This window comes from Phytophthora infestans, genomic scaffold, assembly GCF_000142945.1.
Source record: "Phytophthora infestans T30-4 supercont1.21 genomic scaffold, whole genome shotgun sequence".
In the NCBI taxonomy this organism is placed as follows: Eukaryota; Oomycota; class Peronosporomycetes; order Peronosporales; family Peronosporaceae; genus Phytophthora; species Phytophthora infestans.
The window spans coordinates 804003-820781 of record NW_003303738.1 but is presented as its reverse complement, the minus strand read 5'-3'; the positions used below and the strand labels follow the sequence as shown (position 1 = coordinate 820781).

The following is a 16779-nucleotide window of genomic DNA, read 5'->3' as shown; positions in this document are numbered from 1 at the left end:
CTCTTAAAAAGGGTCAGGAGCCGTGAATTCTTTCAGCTAACAAGATACGGAGAGTAGATTTTGTTCAAGTCCCGGAACAAATGGCACTTCGTGTATCAGTAAGGCACACGTTTTGCCATTACTCCGTACACGGAGAACATATTGATGCTAGCATCCACCAGATACGTCTCTATTCCGCTTTGAAGGCTCCGTCGTCGTTGGCAAAATGCGACTGCAGAGCCTGAGTGAGTGGAACCGCTGCCTTCGGCGATTTCGTGAAGCGCAATTGGTCTCGAGCTGTTAAAGTTGCTGCGGCGTCATCTTGACTCTGGTCCAATCCGTGACGGGTTTTCTCCAGCAGGCTTGTGCACACTTGCACTCCCAGAATTTGTGCGCGCAGATTTCCTTTCTGCCACGTCTCTACTTTGCGGTAGCTTTTATCTTCGGGCCCCTCGGCGAAGAACACATTGAATTACTTCGTTGGGTGACGATATGCCACCCATACTTGGTAATCTGATAGTGTATTGACCGCTCTCCAAAGCTGTGCTGTGTTTGTTGCATTGGTTGTTAGTGACATTCGTCGTAGGTCGTGGTGCCCTCCAGCTTATCAGCAATGTTTCTTACCAGCTCACCGAAGTCACTTTTGAATTGCCGGAACGGTTAGTGCAGACCGTTGTTGCGTAAGAGGCAAATGCCGAAGTGAGTAGATTAAGGTTAATCAAAGCTGTTTAACCTGTCTCTCTGAACACCATCTCTCTGTTGCTCTCTTATTGTCTTCTTGGAGGTGTGACGTATTCACGATATCTGTGCCTTCATCCGATATCAGCGTTTCTGGAGGTGACGAGCTAATTGCGCTCCAGAATCAGCTCCCATCCGATGGCCAGCCAATAGTGGAACGGTTCGGCTGACCACTCCACGTTCAAACAGTAACGTCTAGCCGTGTCGAGCCGGTGTAGCTGTAGCACAGACCTTTAGCAGGTATAAACTTGTCGCGTGGTGCTGACGTGTCATGCGGGAACCAGGCGACCACAGCTTGCGATTAGCTATGGCTGCAGCGACGTGGAACTACTGAAGTTGTCGCTCGAGTACTGTACAAATAGATTTTAATTTTGCTGTACCAACCATAGGATGCGACTTGGTGCTACCAGGATGACTGAAAGCATAACCAAAACCGCTCTCCGCAGCAGGTAATGATTGGAGGTGTTAAAACAATTTAAAATCGCTCGCGAAATTCCGTGTTTTTACAGACCTTAAAGGCGAATTTTAATGTGGCGTCACAAATGGTAAACTTAATATTGCTCACTGCTACCATTTTTTTTTAGGGAAAGCACATTTCCGATATCGAGCTTCCAACGGACGGGAGCATCGCTCAAAACAAAACATGGCAGCCACAGTTGTATCTCAATATTAAGTCGCAAGTGATACCTCGGTTGAGCCGGGCTGCTGTCGAACAATGAGCGAGGCAACTGTGTTTCTTCGATCGGGTACGAGAATTTCCTCCGGAGCTTAAAACTATGCAGGGCTTCTAATCGATGAGATGTGTTTGCTTCTGGTGCGTCTAATCATATGTGCTTGAGCGAAGACATGCCGGTTGGGACGTCACGTTCCATCACATTTGCCAATGGTGATCTACTGCACGCCAGCATCAGAAGCCTCGATGCCCCCCCCCTACACACACACACACACACACAAAACGAACTACTGTGACCGTATCTTGGGGCCGGTCCAGACCCGGTCGCATACTAATCTTTGCAGATCAGATAGACGCCGCCGAAAAACGTGGCGATTACCAAGCAGCACAGCCCACAAATTGCAATATAATTCGATCGCAACTTGCATTATAACTCGACCATCATACCGAATAACTCGACCACAGCTAGCAGTTTAATTTGACCGTATCTTACAATATAACTCGACAGCACCTTGTATTGTAGCTTATCATAGACTACAAAAACCATATATAAAAGCTACTTTCAAAATCTGAGCCACTGCTACATGGTCAATGTATTCTGTAGAGCTGTCCAGCTAAATATTATATGCTATGATTGAGATATTTATTATCGCAGTCGAGCCACAAAGCAGTTAAGCTATTTGGCAAGATGGCTAACTTATTTTGCAAAGCAGATGGTCGAGTTTTTTTGCAATGCGGTCGAGTTATTCGGGGTAGTGGTCGACTTGTTTTGCACTGTGGTCGAGTTTTTCTGTGCGATAATGTCTTGAACAAGGGCTCGGACTCGCTTGCCAAACTGATTGAGTGATTGTCCTGCCTCTCTGCGCATTTCCTCTAGCTCAGATGCAGATCCCGTTTCCGATATCTGGCGTTTTGATGCGAGCGTCTTTATTGCTTCGTAGAAAACTTTACGTCGAGAGAAGAAACTATTCGCTGTGGGCTCTTTCCGCCTCTTGCTTCCAAATCGCTGCTCGGCTTCATGAACGGAAATCTGCCCTCCGATGCCACAGGAGTACTCTAACCAAAGTTCCTCTACCGTTTGCAGAGAGCGACTTAGAATCATTATACCCACCGACAAATTTTAAATTGATCTTGTCGGGGCTGTACAGCGTTAGGTACTTTGTCGGTACCATGCTCGAGGCTTTTGCCACAGTCGTCTGCTAAAGAGATCACGCGCTTTTTTTCTACGGCTAGGACGCCTTGCGCTTTAAGCTGAGGCTGTCGATCTTTCCGTGCAGAGTTTCGAAATCTGCTTTTAGTGTTGCTGCTACAAACGGAATTGCTGCTCCAAGACGGTTATATTATTGCTGGCTCGAAGATTGCTACGAAAGCAAAACCTCCGCTTCAAACCTCACATAGTGCTCCGAGATGAACGAAGGGTCTATACAAATAGAGTGACCGGGAAATTTCCTACGTAGCACTACCAAGTCTTGAAGAAATATTACTCTCAGAACGTGCAACAATCCAATAAATCCACCTCTAGCAACTTCACGGCTTCCAGACTCGCGAAGGTCGCTCTCTGCAGCATTATGGCCAGGGAAAACCTTTTGTTGTAGCTCAACTGGTGAGATTTTTGTGGCACGATATAACTAATACCCACTCCCTTTGTTGGGAACCCTGCCAAAGCGCGCATTGTCTTTCGCGGTAGTGCTGCTAAATAGCACGCTTCCATTCGCTCTCCATTCCATCTTCCAGCTCGACTTATCTGGTTTTTATCCGCGCCTTGTAGCTCAGCCAGCTTGGCTCCTGAGCCCCGATTGGCATGCGTCCAGACTGACGAATCGATACCACAGGCCCTAAATGCTGTCTTCACTCCTTCCAATTGCGTATTGTGCACAGCATCACACGTTGCACTTTTTCCTTTTAGTAGACGGAGATCGTACCAGAGGTTTTGATCGGTAAAGCGAAGAAATGACTCCAAATTTACATGCCATCGTCAGAACAAGTATAGGGCCACCGCATTTAAAGGGCATATCATCACTTCATGCATCGCATAGCACCGTATTCAACCCTGCTACTTTTGTTAGTCTTTTCTTTTCTTGTGATAACTTCAAGGGGACTGCAAACTTGGGGGCCTTCGTCAGGTAGTGTAAGAGATAACATATCAGGGAACTGGATAAATCGCCTTGACTCTCCACGAGCAAGAAGAGCGTGTCCGACTAAAACGTCCATTCGAGGCCGCTCCAGTTAATTTGTTCAACCAGCACGTATTTAAATTCCTCATGTCCTCTAAATTGTATCCATCTAGCATCTTTCCCAGCCCTCGATCGGCGTATGGGCTGTCTTTCCGCTCGTTTTCTCCTCGCTTTAGCATGTCCATCAAGCTTTTAGGGCTTTGCGCGCGGGTGTGAGTGTTGGTTTATGTTGATGGATATTTGATATTGGTAAAGATAAATGATAGCCTTTACATACGCATCCACAGCTTTAAAACCAAGCCTAGCAGCACTTCCATATTCATTTTCTTTCGTTTGTTACCGCGAGGAATGACAAAATTGTCGAGATAGTGCACAAGCTTCGATTCGTAATTTAGTGACCCGTCAAAAACATCTTATCTCCACACCACCTTACAAAAGTCATCCTGCTTGTTCTTGTACTGCTTAATTGTGTTTTCGGGTCTTGTTGAGGCGTGTCGAGCCATAACATTGACCACAGCTCGTTGGGGCTCCTGCGTATTTGAAGCGTTCACAGAGTGTTCATCAGCCATGTTCATTGTGCCCTCGGAACTGGCACAACGATTCGCGTATAATGTGTGCATATGGGGGCGAGGGTGATAGCTGGTTAGTTTGACCAAGTAAAAGGGTGAATAAGTGGTTTTGCAAGAAGGTCTCAGAGAGTGACTCTGATTACTATTCCTTTTAGTAGTTTCAATGCATTATTCAGGACTGACCTGATAGTCAAATATGTGCGAAATACGTTGAAATACGTATGGTTTTTTCAGTGGGATCGTCAGACGCGGTCCAGACCTACTGGTAGATACTGAGCAGTAATATTAGAAAGGGACGCTACAAATAAAGTGGATTATTGAGCAAATCTGCCACTACCGAAAGGATAGAGCACGCATGGAAACTAGTAAATCTTATATTTTTGAGGGTATAGCACTACTTTTTAGATTACTTCATATTAAGAAAACCTTGCATAATTCATATAAGGTGCATTGCCAGTGCATCAAAGTGCATCAAAGTGCTGTATCATTACGAGTTTTCCGGTACCGCGATCTGCTTACTGCTACTTCATCAAAGAGCAGATGACATTCTAACATTTTATACGTAATACCGGTACACTTATTTGATGGTAGTACGAACTTCGTACTTACCATCATATATGTGTGTCACCCAATGTTTCTTGGTGAAACAAAGAATTGGATATTTCAGAAGCGTGCTTCACCATTAGGTCGCATAACCAGTTGTATTAGAATTTGCGAGCTACATTTTGGGCCATAAATGTGTGTGCACAAATCGAACACTCGTGTTTCTTCTAGAAGATCGCCGAGATCGTTAATAATGCAGCCCGTTCCTACCATGCTGTTTTGTCTTCGAACTAAACTACTTTTAACTAGTAACCCGACAGTTGCGTATCGTCTGAGTCGCAGATGAAATCGTCGTGGCCTGGAAGGTCGTCAAGCGTCATGCTGTGGCGCAGTCTCTTTCGGCTTCGGTACTTGTCCTGCGACAGACGTCGTTTTGTTTTAATGGTGTTGCCAATAGCACGTAGTCTGTTCTCCCGCTGTGCGTAGGCCTCACCGTTGGCATCTCGCAGTGGGTTTGACTCAATGTGGAAGTTGGTCAAACTCACGCAAACTTGGAAAATATCGTCGTACAAGTCCTCGCTCCAGCGGTACTTGTCCGCGACAATGCGCCACAAACTGCAGAGCCTCCCAAAGAAGTTTTCAACGAGGACTCGGTCACTAGAGATGTTTTCATTTCGGCGCTGAATCTCGGGCGGGAGGTTCGAGCCTTTAGTCGGGTGGATACAGCGAAGGTGGGCTTCCAGCCCCTGGTAACCTTTATCGGTGAGTACTGCCCATTCACTGGGAAATTCCTCGCGCAACGGGCCCTCGTCCGGAATTGTTTTGTCGGTCTCCGACTTCACGCGCATGCTCGAGTGGAACTCCATGTTATTCCGAAAGATCGAAATGTCGGGCGTGTTGCCGCGCTCGTGCTGGCTGCAGTTGATAGCGAAGCCTTTAGGGTTTACAGACACCTCTACCTTGAGGCCGTACAATTTGTGCTTAGCACTATAGTACGGCATCACTTCGGCCATGTTTCCAGCAGGTCGATTGGCCTGTTGGAAAGTGACGTCCGTCGCATATAACGCACACGGGTAGTGACTAAAGGTGTTTCCGGAAGTCACCAGCCGCCGCATGTTGGTCTCTACCGCTTTTCCTCGCACCCACTCATCGTAAATGCGCGGCGCAAGTACACGGCAAAACGACGTTATCGTCTTGATAAACGTCGGGGTTTTGATCCGAAAAACGTGAGCATTCATATCCCAGGTGCCTCCGTGTTTGAGCACAGCTACTGTCATGAAGAGAACGTCCTTTCCAGCAAACTGAGAGCGACGTCCTCTTCCGACGTTCCAGTAGCGCGTGACGTGCAGCCGCACTATGGACCACAGTGCGTTGAGTTCGCGAGGAGTAAAGTTGGTCAGGCGGCTTACGGCGTCAGCTCCTCCTTCCATATACCACGCGTCGAAAATCGGGCACGGTGAGTCGACATCCACGTCGTCATCATTGCGGAGCACGCGTGAAAACCTGTCGAGCTCAGCGCGGCGGACGATGTCTCGATCAGCAAGCATGCTTAGCATTTGCTGGCGGTGATCTTCTTCCGTAGCGTGAGAGCGGCGACCAGTGCGACCTGACATCTTGGGCGAGTTGGGGGGATGTTTTGTAGCTTGGTAACTATTAGGTTAATTGCGAAGTGATTAAGTCTTAACAGTTGGAGTGGCAAACGTTGTCGTCATAAACTACCTTTAAGTAGCTGCGCATTGTTCTAGAAGATCGATAACATCGCTAATAGATCTAGAAATTTCGAATGTGTGTCATCTAGAGGAATTTACGGTCAGTTGTGTAATTTTTGCAAGTTGTTTAGTGCTCTGCACAGATACTCGCTGGGTGATTTGTAACTGGTTTTTAGGTCTATTCAACGTATCCTTCAACATCCGACGTTCACTGTTGAGACGGTCTGTGCGGTACAGTATGTTACGTTTTCATGCACATGTCGAGCAGCCAAAAATGAAGCATAAGAATCACGAAGAATTCCCCAATACCAACCATAAAGCTTGATGGAATCCCTGAATGTCCAACGAGTTAGGTTCATGTTCTTGTCCATTTCGTAGTCGTGGGGCGAGCTGAATCAACTTTGATACAGTCGGGCAAGTAAATTTACTCCCGGTGTTGCAAAATGTGTTGTCAATTGTGAACCCATTTGTCAAATTAATGAGGGTTTGTCACATGTGCACTTCAAGCAAGCCCCAAAACCTAAAACATACTTCATGTAACCAATAACATTTGCGTGGGGAAAATATCCACCCGCGTCGTATCCAAGATGCATCGTATCGCCACCAGCGATTCACTGGCCACGATAGTCGCGTGCATGTACTTTGCTAAAATATTGTTTGCTGCATTGGAAGCCACACCAAGTTTTGATCACGTGTGAATTGCTTGCCGAACCTATTGTCCACCAACGGCTGTCGCAGCAATGCATTGGTTCTGTATGTGTACCGGTATGTACAAGGCACAGCCGATCAGAGAAGCATCCCGGCGATTCCTTTCCTCAACGCTTCACACAGACAAGACTACAGGCAGTTCGATCCACCCATGTGTGGCTCTTGTAGTGTCTGACGGTTGTTCACCCCACGCCGCGCGTATCGATCCTCATTCTCAAACTCGACAACTAACGAGCAAGCTCCCACAACCAGCAACAACCTCCACATTTTAAGCTACCATGAACCTACAAGCTCTTCTCCTAGTCGCGGCTTCCATGACCGCTCGCACCACTGCCGAGTTCACCGTCACCTCCGGAACCACTGAGGCCACCACGTCCAGCACCGAACATGTGAGCTTTGTCAAGCAATGGACGCTCAACTCCGCAGCCACTGGCGACCACATCGACTCGATCGACCTTGATCTGGCCGGTCGTGTCTACGTGAGCTACGTGAGCGGCCTGCCGAGCGGCGTGCTCGGGTACGTCAACGTGTCGGGCGACTCGCAGACCGTGGTGGATGCTGTGACCGTCGGCAACGACGACACCAATGACAATGATGATAATGACAACGGCGACACCAACGACAGGGACGGAGAGCTAAACGTACGTATCGGTAACAGCACGTCTACCACGCTCAGTGGCTACCTGCTCACCGAGATCTTCCTGGCTTCGAGCGGCATCGTGACGGACGTCAAGAGTCAACGATCTGCTCAGGTGGTCGTCGAGGACGGCGTCCTGGTGTCGAGTAGCACCACCGCGGAGTTGCAAGTCGAGGCGAGCGGCTCCAGTGCCGTGTACGTGTCGGCGGCCAGCACGGCCGTGAGCGTTCGCCAGCTGCACCTAGATGCCGCAGGCACTGCCCGCCTTCAATTCAACGTCGCGAGCGTGTCAGCCACGGAGGACGTGCAGATCGACGCCCAGGGATCGGCCGGTGTCTCGCTGCTAGGTTCGTCTGTCGAGACGGCCACGCTCGAGCTGGAAGCGCAGAACACCGGCACTATCTGCATCAGCTCACAGACGGTCACGGCCGCGAGCTACGAAGGCCAGGATGCCAGCCGTATTTCAATGCCCAACGCCTCCAACAAGTTTACATCCACGGGCTCCACAGCGTGCGATGAATCAACCGTACCTGCCCGTGAGCCGGCGTGTGTGTCAACCGCGTGCGCGACCTCATCGACGTCAGGCACAACGGCTGGCACGGCCGGCAGCAGTGCGAACACTACGGCGGCGGGGACGACTGCGCCGACGACGGCCAGCGATGATGATGCTAACGACGATATCAACGACGACACTAGTGCGTCTTCGACCCCACGCCTTGCTGCGCTGGCTGCTGCTGCGATCGGTATGGCGACGGCTGTACTGCTGTAGACACCGGGTGATCCAGTACCACAACGAGTTTACTTATCTCCATTTTATTGAGGCATGTGCTAGGTGTTCGTACGCGTCACTTCTAGTTGCAGAAGCTCTACGAACATCGCTATTGTAGTGGTACAATGTAGTGAAACACCAACTTTTTAAACCGCTATCCATTGTTGAACCACTTGTTCAAATCCGCAAATGAACCACCATTTTACAGGACTGTGTCACATTTTCTTAGTGAAGCTTCAAGAATTGTGCTTTGCAGACCTCTATTCTAGAATGCTAATTCAGACTTTTAATTAAATTAACTCTATCTAATAATAAACAACAAAGTCGTGGAAATTTGAGAAACATCAGATTCTATTTTAAAAAAATCTGTTGATTTGTTATTAAGGTGTTCTTTTCACTCGCAAAGTTGCAGCAATGAAGTCGTTGACGTGTGTGGTGGTCGGAGACGGGAAAATCTTCGTGGTGGAAATTGATGAGCGCAAGAAGGTCGGAAGCTTGAAGAAGATGATCAAGGAAAAGAAGACGGGCGACTTCCTTGCGGACCAATTAACGCTATACGTCGCGAAGAAGGGTGGCAACTGGCTATAGACAAACGACCCTGCTGTGATGATGTTGGAGAATGGTGAGGTTCCTAAAGGAATCGAAGATCTCATGGAGAAGAAAGAGAACAAAATGGATCCGAGGTATCGAATTGGCAACGCTGCGTTCAATTTTCCAGACGAAGACGATGCTGGGGAAGACACGTACTGGTGAAACTTCCGGCTTGTGTGGACCAACGTGTACGCAAAAAGGCCAGATTGTTGACACCGGTCGAGCACACGAAGCTAAACACGATTGCAACAGCCTTACAGATCGAACAGTGGCAAGTCGGTGGCCTCGCGCTCGGCATCCGTGACATCGAGCCGGATTTTCCCGAGTATTTCTATGTTCGGAAGGAGACATTGGACATTATCAAAATCTTTCGTCGTCAGCTGGAAAAAGACCGAAGCGTTGTGCTTGTCGGTACCCCTGGTGTTGGAAAAAGCATGCTGGTCGTGCTGTTTGCCTTTCATATGGCGCTGTGCCAACAGAAGCGTGTCGTGCTATTGCGAAAGTTGAAACGGAAAGGGTTCACTTTGTTGTATCTAGACCCAGAGTGTCAGCAATACTGGCATAAAGAGGAGGTGATTATTACTGACCTCGATCTGCTGGAGCATCGCGACTTTGAATTGTGTCTGGATGGGTTGCTGCACCATGACATCGAGTCGAATTTTGGTCGTCTGGCTCGGTTCCGGTTGCTTGCCACACCAGCTCAATATAAATTGAAGGACGACGACATTGAAGTACTACGGCAGTGCATTGCTTCGTTTTGGTCGAAAGCGGATCTGAGGATTATTGGAAGGTTGTGACGTGGTGGTCACTAGCCAATGGCATGGCAGTGACCAGCCACGTCAATTATTTGAGTTCAGCTGGTCAGATTATTCTGATCAGCGTAAACTTAAGATTGCGTGTCTTTACATCATACTACAATCCTATTGGTCCAAAATCCCATGGATTTGCAACAATCAAGCTTCCAGCCGGAAATTGTGATTATGGGACGCTGTGCGAAATTTCCGACCAAGAAAAGAATTAGGATTCATAGGCTTTCATTGGTAGTTACAGAGAAAATCAGGATTTGAGAAAGATAGGTTTTAGGATGGACCTGGATACGTGCGTGAATATCCGGTTGTCAAGAACTACTGGTTGTGCGGCAGCTACTAGCTTGCAGCCGCCAACTCTAACTGATTAATCACTTCTCAATTTGCTTTCGAGCAGCAACTCCTCTCCTCCCCTTCAACTGTCTACGGCGCCGTACTCGCCGTCTACGCTCCTACGCTTCCTCGCTACTTTCGTGACATAGTAGCACTTGTCGTGTCATGCTTCGATTCAAGTAGGGCACTCGTGGTGGCATAGCCAGAAGCGAGTTGTCCTGAGGTTATTGGTGCCAGCCACATAGTTTGGGAAGCACTAGATCACAAAGGGTATTGCCTCAGCACGAACTGTTACGTTCAGTGGCTAGTTGGTGTGGTTGCGCACTAGTGTGGTACACACAATCGGAAACTCTTTCTGGTGGTCTTGGGTCTAACGCTTTCACGTTAAGTGGATCCTTATCCCGCATCAGAGCTTAAAGGAGCGAACGTCCGATTAGATACTCACTGGTTGTGCTTGATCTACATCCGTTGCTACTGCATCTGTTTCAGTGTGCTTGTTTATGGGTAAGCGAAAGACTCGTCAACCCGAAGATCCGTTTGTAAACAGCACAAAGTCCTTGACTGATCGACACAAGCAGCTCGATCAGCTTCGTCTGGACTTGTGGCTAACAACGGTCAAGCAACTTAAGCTCGTCCGCCTGATCCGAAACGAAATTCCGGAATCTAAGGACGCAGCCGCCCGGAACGTCATTCACGACTTCAGTGAATTGCTCAAGAAACGTATTAAGCAAACCCCAGAAATTCTTGAAGGATCTTTTGATCACTCCATCCACGTAGACAAGAAACGTAGATTGTAGGGAGGAACTTTATATATCGGAACCTTTTTTCGCTTCGTTTAACTTCGGTATAGGGTTCTGGTATCTTAAAAGACTTGCGCTGAGAAGTCCAGCTTGAAATGGCTCAAAGAAGGAGTCGTGCAGCTGAGCGCCCGTCACCGAACCCTCGTCCTCGTCAACAGAGCCGTGTTAGTGCTCCGAGCGACGCTGAAGCTACCCAACCCACGATGCGAACAAATTCAAGATCGCAAGCGTCAAGAGAAGGGGCCAGTGCCAACGCACAGGCTGAGTCAGCCTCCCCTGCTACTGCTGCTGCTCAGGATGCGGCTGGACCTGAGACCATGTCCATGCAGCAGCTGCTCGTATACATTACGCAGCAGCAACAGCAGTATCAAGCTCAGATGCAAGCGCAAATGCAAGCCCAAATGCAACAAGCTAATGCGAGATTCGAATATCTCGTTGCCGCTAGGGGTGAGCAGAAGAAGAAGGACCCTCCGATGTATGAAGGAAAGTATGGTGAAGACATTGAATTGTGGATCTTTGCCACCGAGCAGTACTACGCAAGCAGACGTGAGTTAATGGAGGCAGACTCGTCAGGTTTCGTGACGATAATCTCCAGCAGCTTAGGCAAGTCAGTGTTGAACTGGTATCGCGCTTTTATAGCCGAATGTGAGAGAGCGAGTGTGAACCCCACGTGGTCGTTGTTTAAGCAACAGCTGCGCACGCGCTTTCGACCAAAGGACTTCGAGTATGATCTTCGCGAGAGAATGTTTCGTCTCAAACAGACCGAGACTATTCACGAGTATGTCTCCAAGTTTCAAGACCTGCTGTCGCAGACAGAATTGACGATCAGTGAGTTGGAGAAACGATTCTTCTTTTAAAACGGGTTACGTGAAGAAACAGCAAAGAAGATCAAAGAAGAGAGTCCATCAACGCTACAAGAAGCCATTGAAATTGCTTCGAGCTTCGAGTTTGCGCACTACTCCGGGAAACCTCCTCGAGCACCTTCGAAGCCTTCAAAAGAGTCGTCGGACTCGGGGCATCATCCGCCTAAATCGAAACAGCAGAACAACAAGCGTTACGAAAAGAAAAAAGGGCAAAGACCGGTGGATTGGAAGAAGACAAGCTACGTGCAGAAATTGGTGCCAGGGTTGGTCACATTTCTCCAGATTGTACTCAGCCAAAACGTACGGAAGCAAACCGGTACATGCAGGGGCGCAGTGTATGCGATCCTAGAGGCTGAAGCTCGAGCATTCAAGACGGAAGACCAAGAGAGGCCCGTCACGATATTCATTGACAACGGCAGTAGCCTGAACGGCGTAACTGAGGAGTTAGTGATGAAGCTTGAGTTGGATGTCACTGAAGGTGACATGATGCAAGTTGATCTCGGTTATGATCAGATTGTGCATCGTCCACGTCGGCCTGTAGAGATGTCTCTACAGTTACCAGGATTTCCCTTGACAACGGGAACATTCCAAGTCATGCCTGTTCCTGAGGGAAAGGACATAGTTTTAGGCATGATGTGGCTGCGGGAGCAGAACCCTGTCATCGACTGGAGTACTGGACAGATTGCACCTCGCATAAACGTGGAGAACACGCAGACTGTGAAGTTGAGAATGCCGAAGACACGTCCAGCCCGTTGGGTGGCAGGACAACGCCGCGCCAGAATTGCGCAGAGCCGTGAGATCTACAACTACTATCGGCAGCATGGCCACAACGGCCGGTTTAGACGAACGAAGGTTATTTCGTCCAACCAGTTCCAGCAAATGTTGCGTAGGGACAAGGACATCGAAGCGGTGTTTGTTATCAATCCGCATGACTCGGAGAAGGCGGAACGCTTCAAGAGTCAAGGATGGGATGCTCTCAAGGACAATCCGGCGTACGATACGCTACGTAAGTATGCGGATACGGTTTTTCGCACGGAACTTCCGAATGAGACACCCCCAGTACGTGAAGGGATTGAGCATGAGATTCTGCTCAAGCCTGATACTCCGCCTATTTCGGTAAAACAATGGCGCCAAAGTCCTGATCAGAAGAAAACGATACAGGAATGGACCAAAGAGATGGTTCAAGCTGGTATCATTCGACCGAGTACGTCAGCGTTTTGTGCACCGACTTTCTGTGTGAAGAAACCAGTCGGATGGCGAATTGTGCACGACTATCGTCAGTTGAATTTAGCTACGGTTCTACCGCCTATTCCGATGCCTCGCAAAGAAAACACCTTTGATGCGATGGCCGGCAGCTATTGGTACTCGTGCATGGACTTACTCTGGGGTTACTACCAAGTTAAGCTACGTGAATCAGATATACATTTTACTGCTTTTTCGACTCCAGACGGTCTTTTTGAATATTTAGTCACGCCCATGGGACTCAGCGGTAGCCCGGGAACCTTTAACAGGTTGTTACAGAAGGTTTTTTAGGGATTTACGTGACGTGATGCGGATCTACTTCGACGACATTTACGTGTACACCAAGAGTGAAGATGTCGACGAGCATATTGCCGCGTTGGACAGGGTTTTGAGGAGATGTGAAGAGCAGAAGCTATACATCAAGCTGTCCAAGTGCCAATTTTGTGTCGACGAAATCCCATGTTTAGGTGACTTTGTCGGACGCAAGGGCGTTCGAATGGACTCCGATAAGGTGAAGATTATCACAGATTGGCCTGTTCCCAAGACAAAGAAGCAAATGGAAAGCTTTCTGGGGACAACCGTCTACGTTTCTCAATTTTGCAAGGATTTCGCTCAGTTTGCAGGTCCTTTGCACGAATGTATCAAGGGAAAACGCTCTAGAGATGCGATCGAACTCAATGAGGACCAGCTGCGGTGTTTTGATGAGCTAAAGAAACGCTTGTCATCACCACCGGTTCTCCGTCTTCCTGATGTCATTAAGCCTTTCGGTATTCGAATGGACGCCTCAAATTTCGCAATTGGGGGAGTCTTATTTCAAAAGAAGGGAGAGTTGGAACATCCAATTGCCTTTACTGGCCGGAAGATGAAACCTGCAGAGCTGAACTACCCAGTACGCGAACAAGAGCTTCTCGCAATCATGCATGCTCTGAAGGCATGGCGTGTATATCTGCTAGACAAGCCTTTTCTTGTCGAAACCGATCATAAGAGCATCGAGATGATTCTTACGCAGAAGACAGCGAATAGACGCATTGCGCGTGGGTTCAATGAGCTCGCGGAGTTTTGGCCCATGTTCAAGTGGATCCCAGGAGAAACAAATGTAGTCGCAGACGCATTATCAAGAAACCCTGAGTTCGAGCATAAGGCTGCGCAAGTAAGCCTTCAGGAACTTCTTGATACGGCTCAAAACCGTGAGATTGTGGCAACCATGATAGCGAACAACGTGACTGTGGCACAGTCCGCAAAGAAGATGTATTCGTGGAACAAGGACTTGCAGGGAATTGTCAAGAAGCTTAAGCTTGGAGACAACGTTCCGCATTACTCGCTCAGTGATGGTGTTTTATACTACCAGACCGGTGAAGATGAAAGTCCGCGACTGTATATTCCGGATGACGAAGATCTGAGAAACCGTGTCATTTGCGAGAACCACAATGCCGTAGCGGCAGGCCATCCTGGATCGTACAATACTTACGTCGCAGTACGAGAGAAGTATTATTGGCCGAAGATGATGAAGTATATCCAGCGTTATTGCAACACTTGTGAAATGTGTCAGCGCAACAAGGCGAGACAAGTGAAACCGCCGGGATTACTTCAACCGCTGGAAGTACCAAGAGGTAGATGGATCGACATTTTGATGGATTTCATTGTGTCCTTACCTCCCAGCAAGGATGGTTGTAATGCCATCATGGTCATCGTAGATCGATTGACCAAGCGTGCAAAGTTCATTGCAACGCAGACGACAGATAGCGCAGAAGATACCGCGCATGTCTTCATGAAGAACTATGTAAAAGATCATGGCCTTCCGAAGACGATTGTGTCTGATCGTGACTCCAAATTTACGTCCAAGTTTTGGCAGGCTGTTATATCTGCTATGGGAACGCAGCATAACCTGTCATCGGCATTTAGACCACAGACAGATGGACAAACGGAACGTACGAACCGTTTTATCGGGGATTATCTTCGTGGAGTCGTGAACCCAGCCCAGAGCGATTGGGATGAGTTTCTTCATATGGCAGAGTTTGCCTACAATCGACGTGTGCATTCGACGATCGGAATGGCACCGTTTGAAGCGGATCTTGGGTATATTCCGTACATGCCCGACGAGGTTTCGTTAGATCCGGAATTCAACAAGTTGGAAAAAGCAGCAAAAGAGTTCTTACTCCGGCAAGAGGTCTTCCTCAAGGTAGCACAAGACCGTATGAGTGAAGCCCAAGAACGCATGAAACACTATTACGACAGGAACAGACTTGTCCAAGACTTCGAGACTGGTGATATGGTGTTACTTGACGGAAAGAACATGGACATCCGCCACAAGGGGTATGCACAGTCGAAGAAGTTAGCTCCGAGATTTATTGGACCTTTCCCGATACTAAAGAAGGTGTCTCGAGACTCGTATGAGCTAGGACTTTCGCAAGGATTGAAGCTGCATCCGGTGTTCCATACGTCACTATTGAAGTTGTACCGCAAAGATCAGAAGCGGAGGCAAAAGGTGAATAAGGTTGTGTTAGCCGATGGTACCGAGGGGCAACTCGTTGAAGCCGTCATTGGACATCGCAAGTACAAGGGAAATCCGCAGTACAAGATCTGGTGGCTTGGTGAAACCAAGAAGGAAGCCACTTGGGAGCCCGTAGAGAATCTAGCGCAAATTCCCGGACTCATCGACCTCTACTGGAAGTCAAAGAAGAAAGAGAACCCTTTTCTCTAGGAGAGGCTCTTCTTCGAAGGGAGGTCATGTGACGTGGTGGTCACCAGCCAATGGCATGGCAGTGACCAGCCACGTCAATTATTTGAGTTCAGCTGGTCAGATTATTCTGATCAGCGTAAACTTAAGATTGCGTGTCTTTACATCATACTACAATCCTATTGGTCCAAAATCTCATGGATTTGCAACAATCAAGCTTCCAGCCGGAAATTGTGATTATGGGACGCTGTGCGAAATTTCCGACCAAGAAAAGAATTAGAATTCATAGGCTTTCATTGGTAGTTACAGAGAAAATCAGGATTTGAGAAAGATAGGTTTTAGGATGGACCTGGATACGTGCGTGAATATCCGGTTGTCAAGAACTACTGGTTGTGCGGCAGCTACTAGCTTGCAGCCGCCAACTCTAACTGATTAATCACTTCTCAATTTGCTTTCGAGCAGCAACTCCTCTCCTCCCCTTCAACTGTCTACGGCGCCGTACTCGCCGTCTACGCTCCTACGCTTCCTCGCTACTTTCGTGACAAAGGTATCGTCAATGGACCGAATCTGACATTAATGACAGATTCTTCGTTTCGGGCGCAAATCTGTGTATTTTCTTGGCTGGGAAGAATGCTGCAGAGACGTCAACTAACCAAGCAATTGCTGGCTCGGCTGGTTATGTGGCCGAACTCGTCAGCACGCAATATGGACGCACGTCGGTGCCGCAAGTGGATCGCTTACGGATGACAACAATCCCGGCCCACACTTCGACCGAGAATCAGAAAGATTGTTTGCGTAAGTATGTGGATTGTGGCGAGTGGGTTTGTGGGATCACTTCTCAGTATGCGTTGAGGCAACTTGGCAAAGCTGTCCAGCCATCCTACTATGAGAAGCTGTGGTCCAACGCTCGCAAGATTGGAGACGACGCGTTGATGGAGATTGCATTTGAAAATTACGTGCACTCGATG

General features: G+C 48.3%; 1 protein-coding gene and 1 pseudogene across 1 annotated transcript; both read left to right on the top strand.

Annotated features, from left to right (window-relative positions):
* Window positions 1-8196: 8196 nt before the first annotated feature.
* On the top strand, window positions 8197-8499 carry PITG_11893 (uncharacterized protein; the record flags this gene model as incomplete). The annotated part of the gene is made up of 1 exon (XM_002901325.1): window positions 8197-8499. The coding sequence occupies one exon, from the start codon at window positions 8197-8199 to the stop codon at window positions 8497-8499; it is 303 nt and encodes a 100-aa protein (XP_002901371.1).
* Window positions 8500-8913: 414 nt separating this feature from the next.
* On the top strand, window positions 8914-16779 carry PITG_23272 (annotated as a pseudogene; the record flags this gene model as incomplete).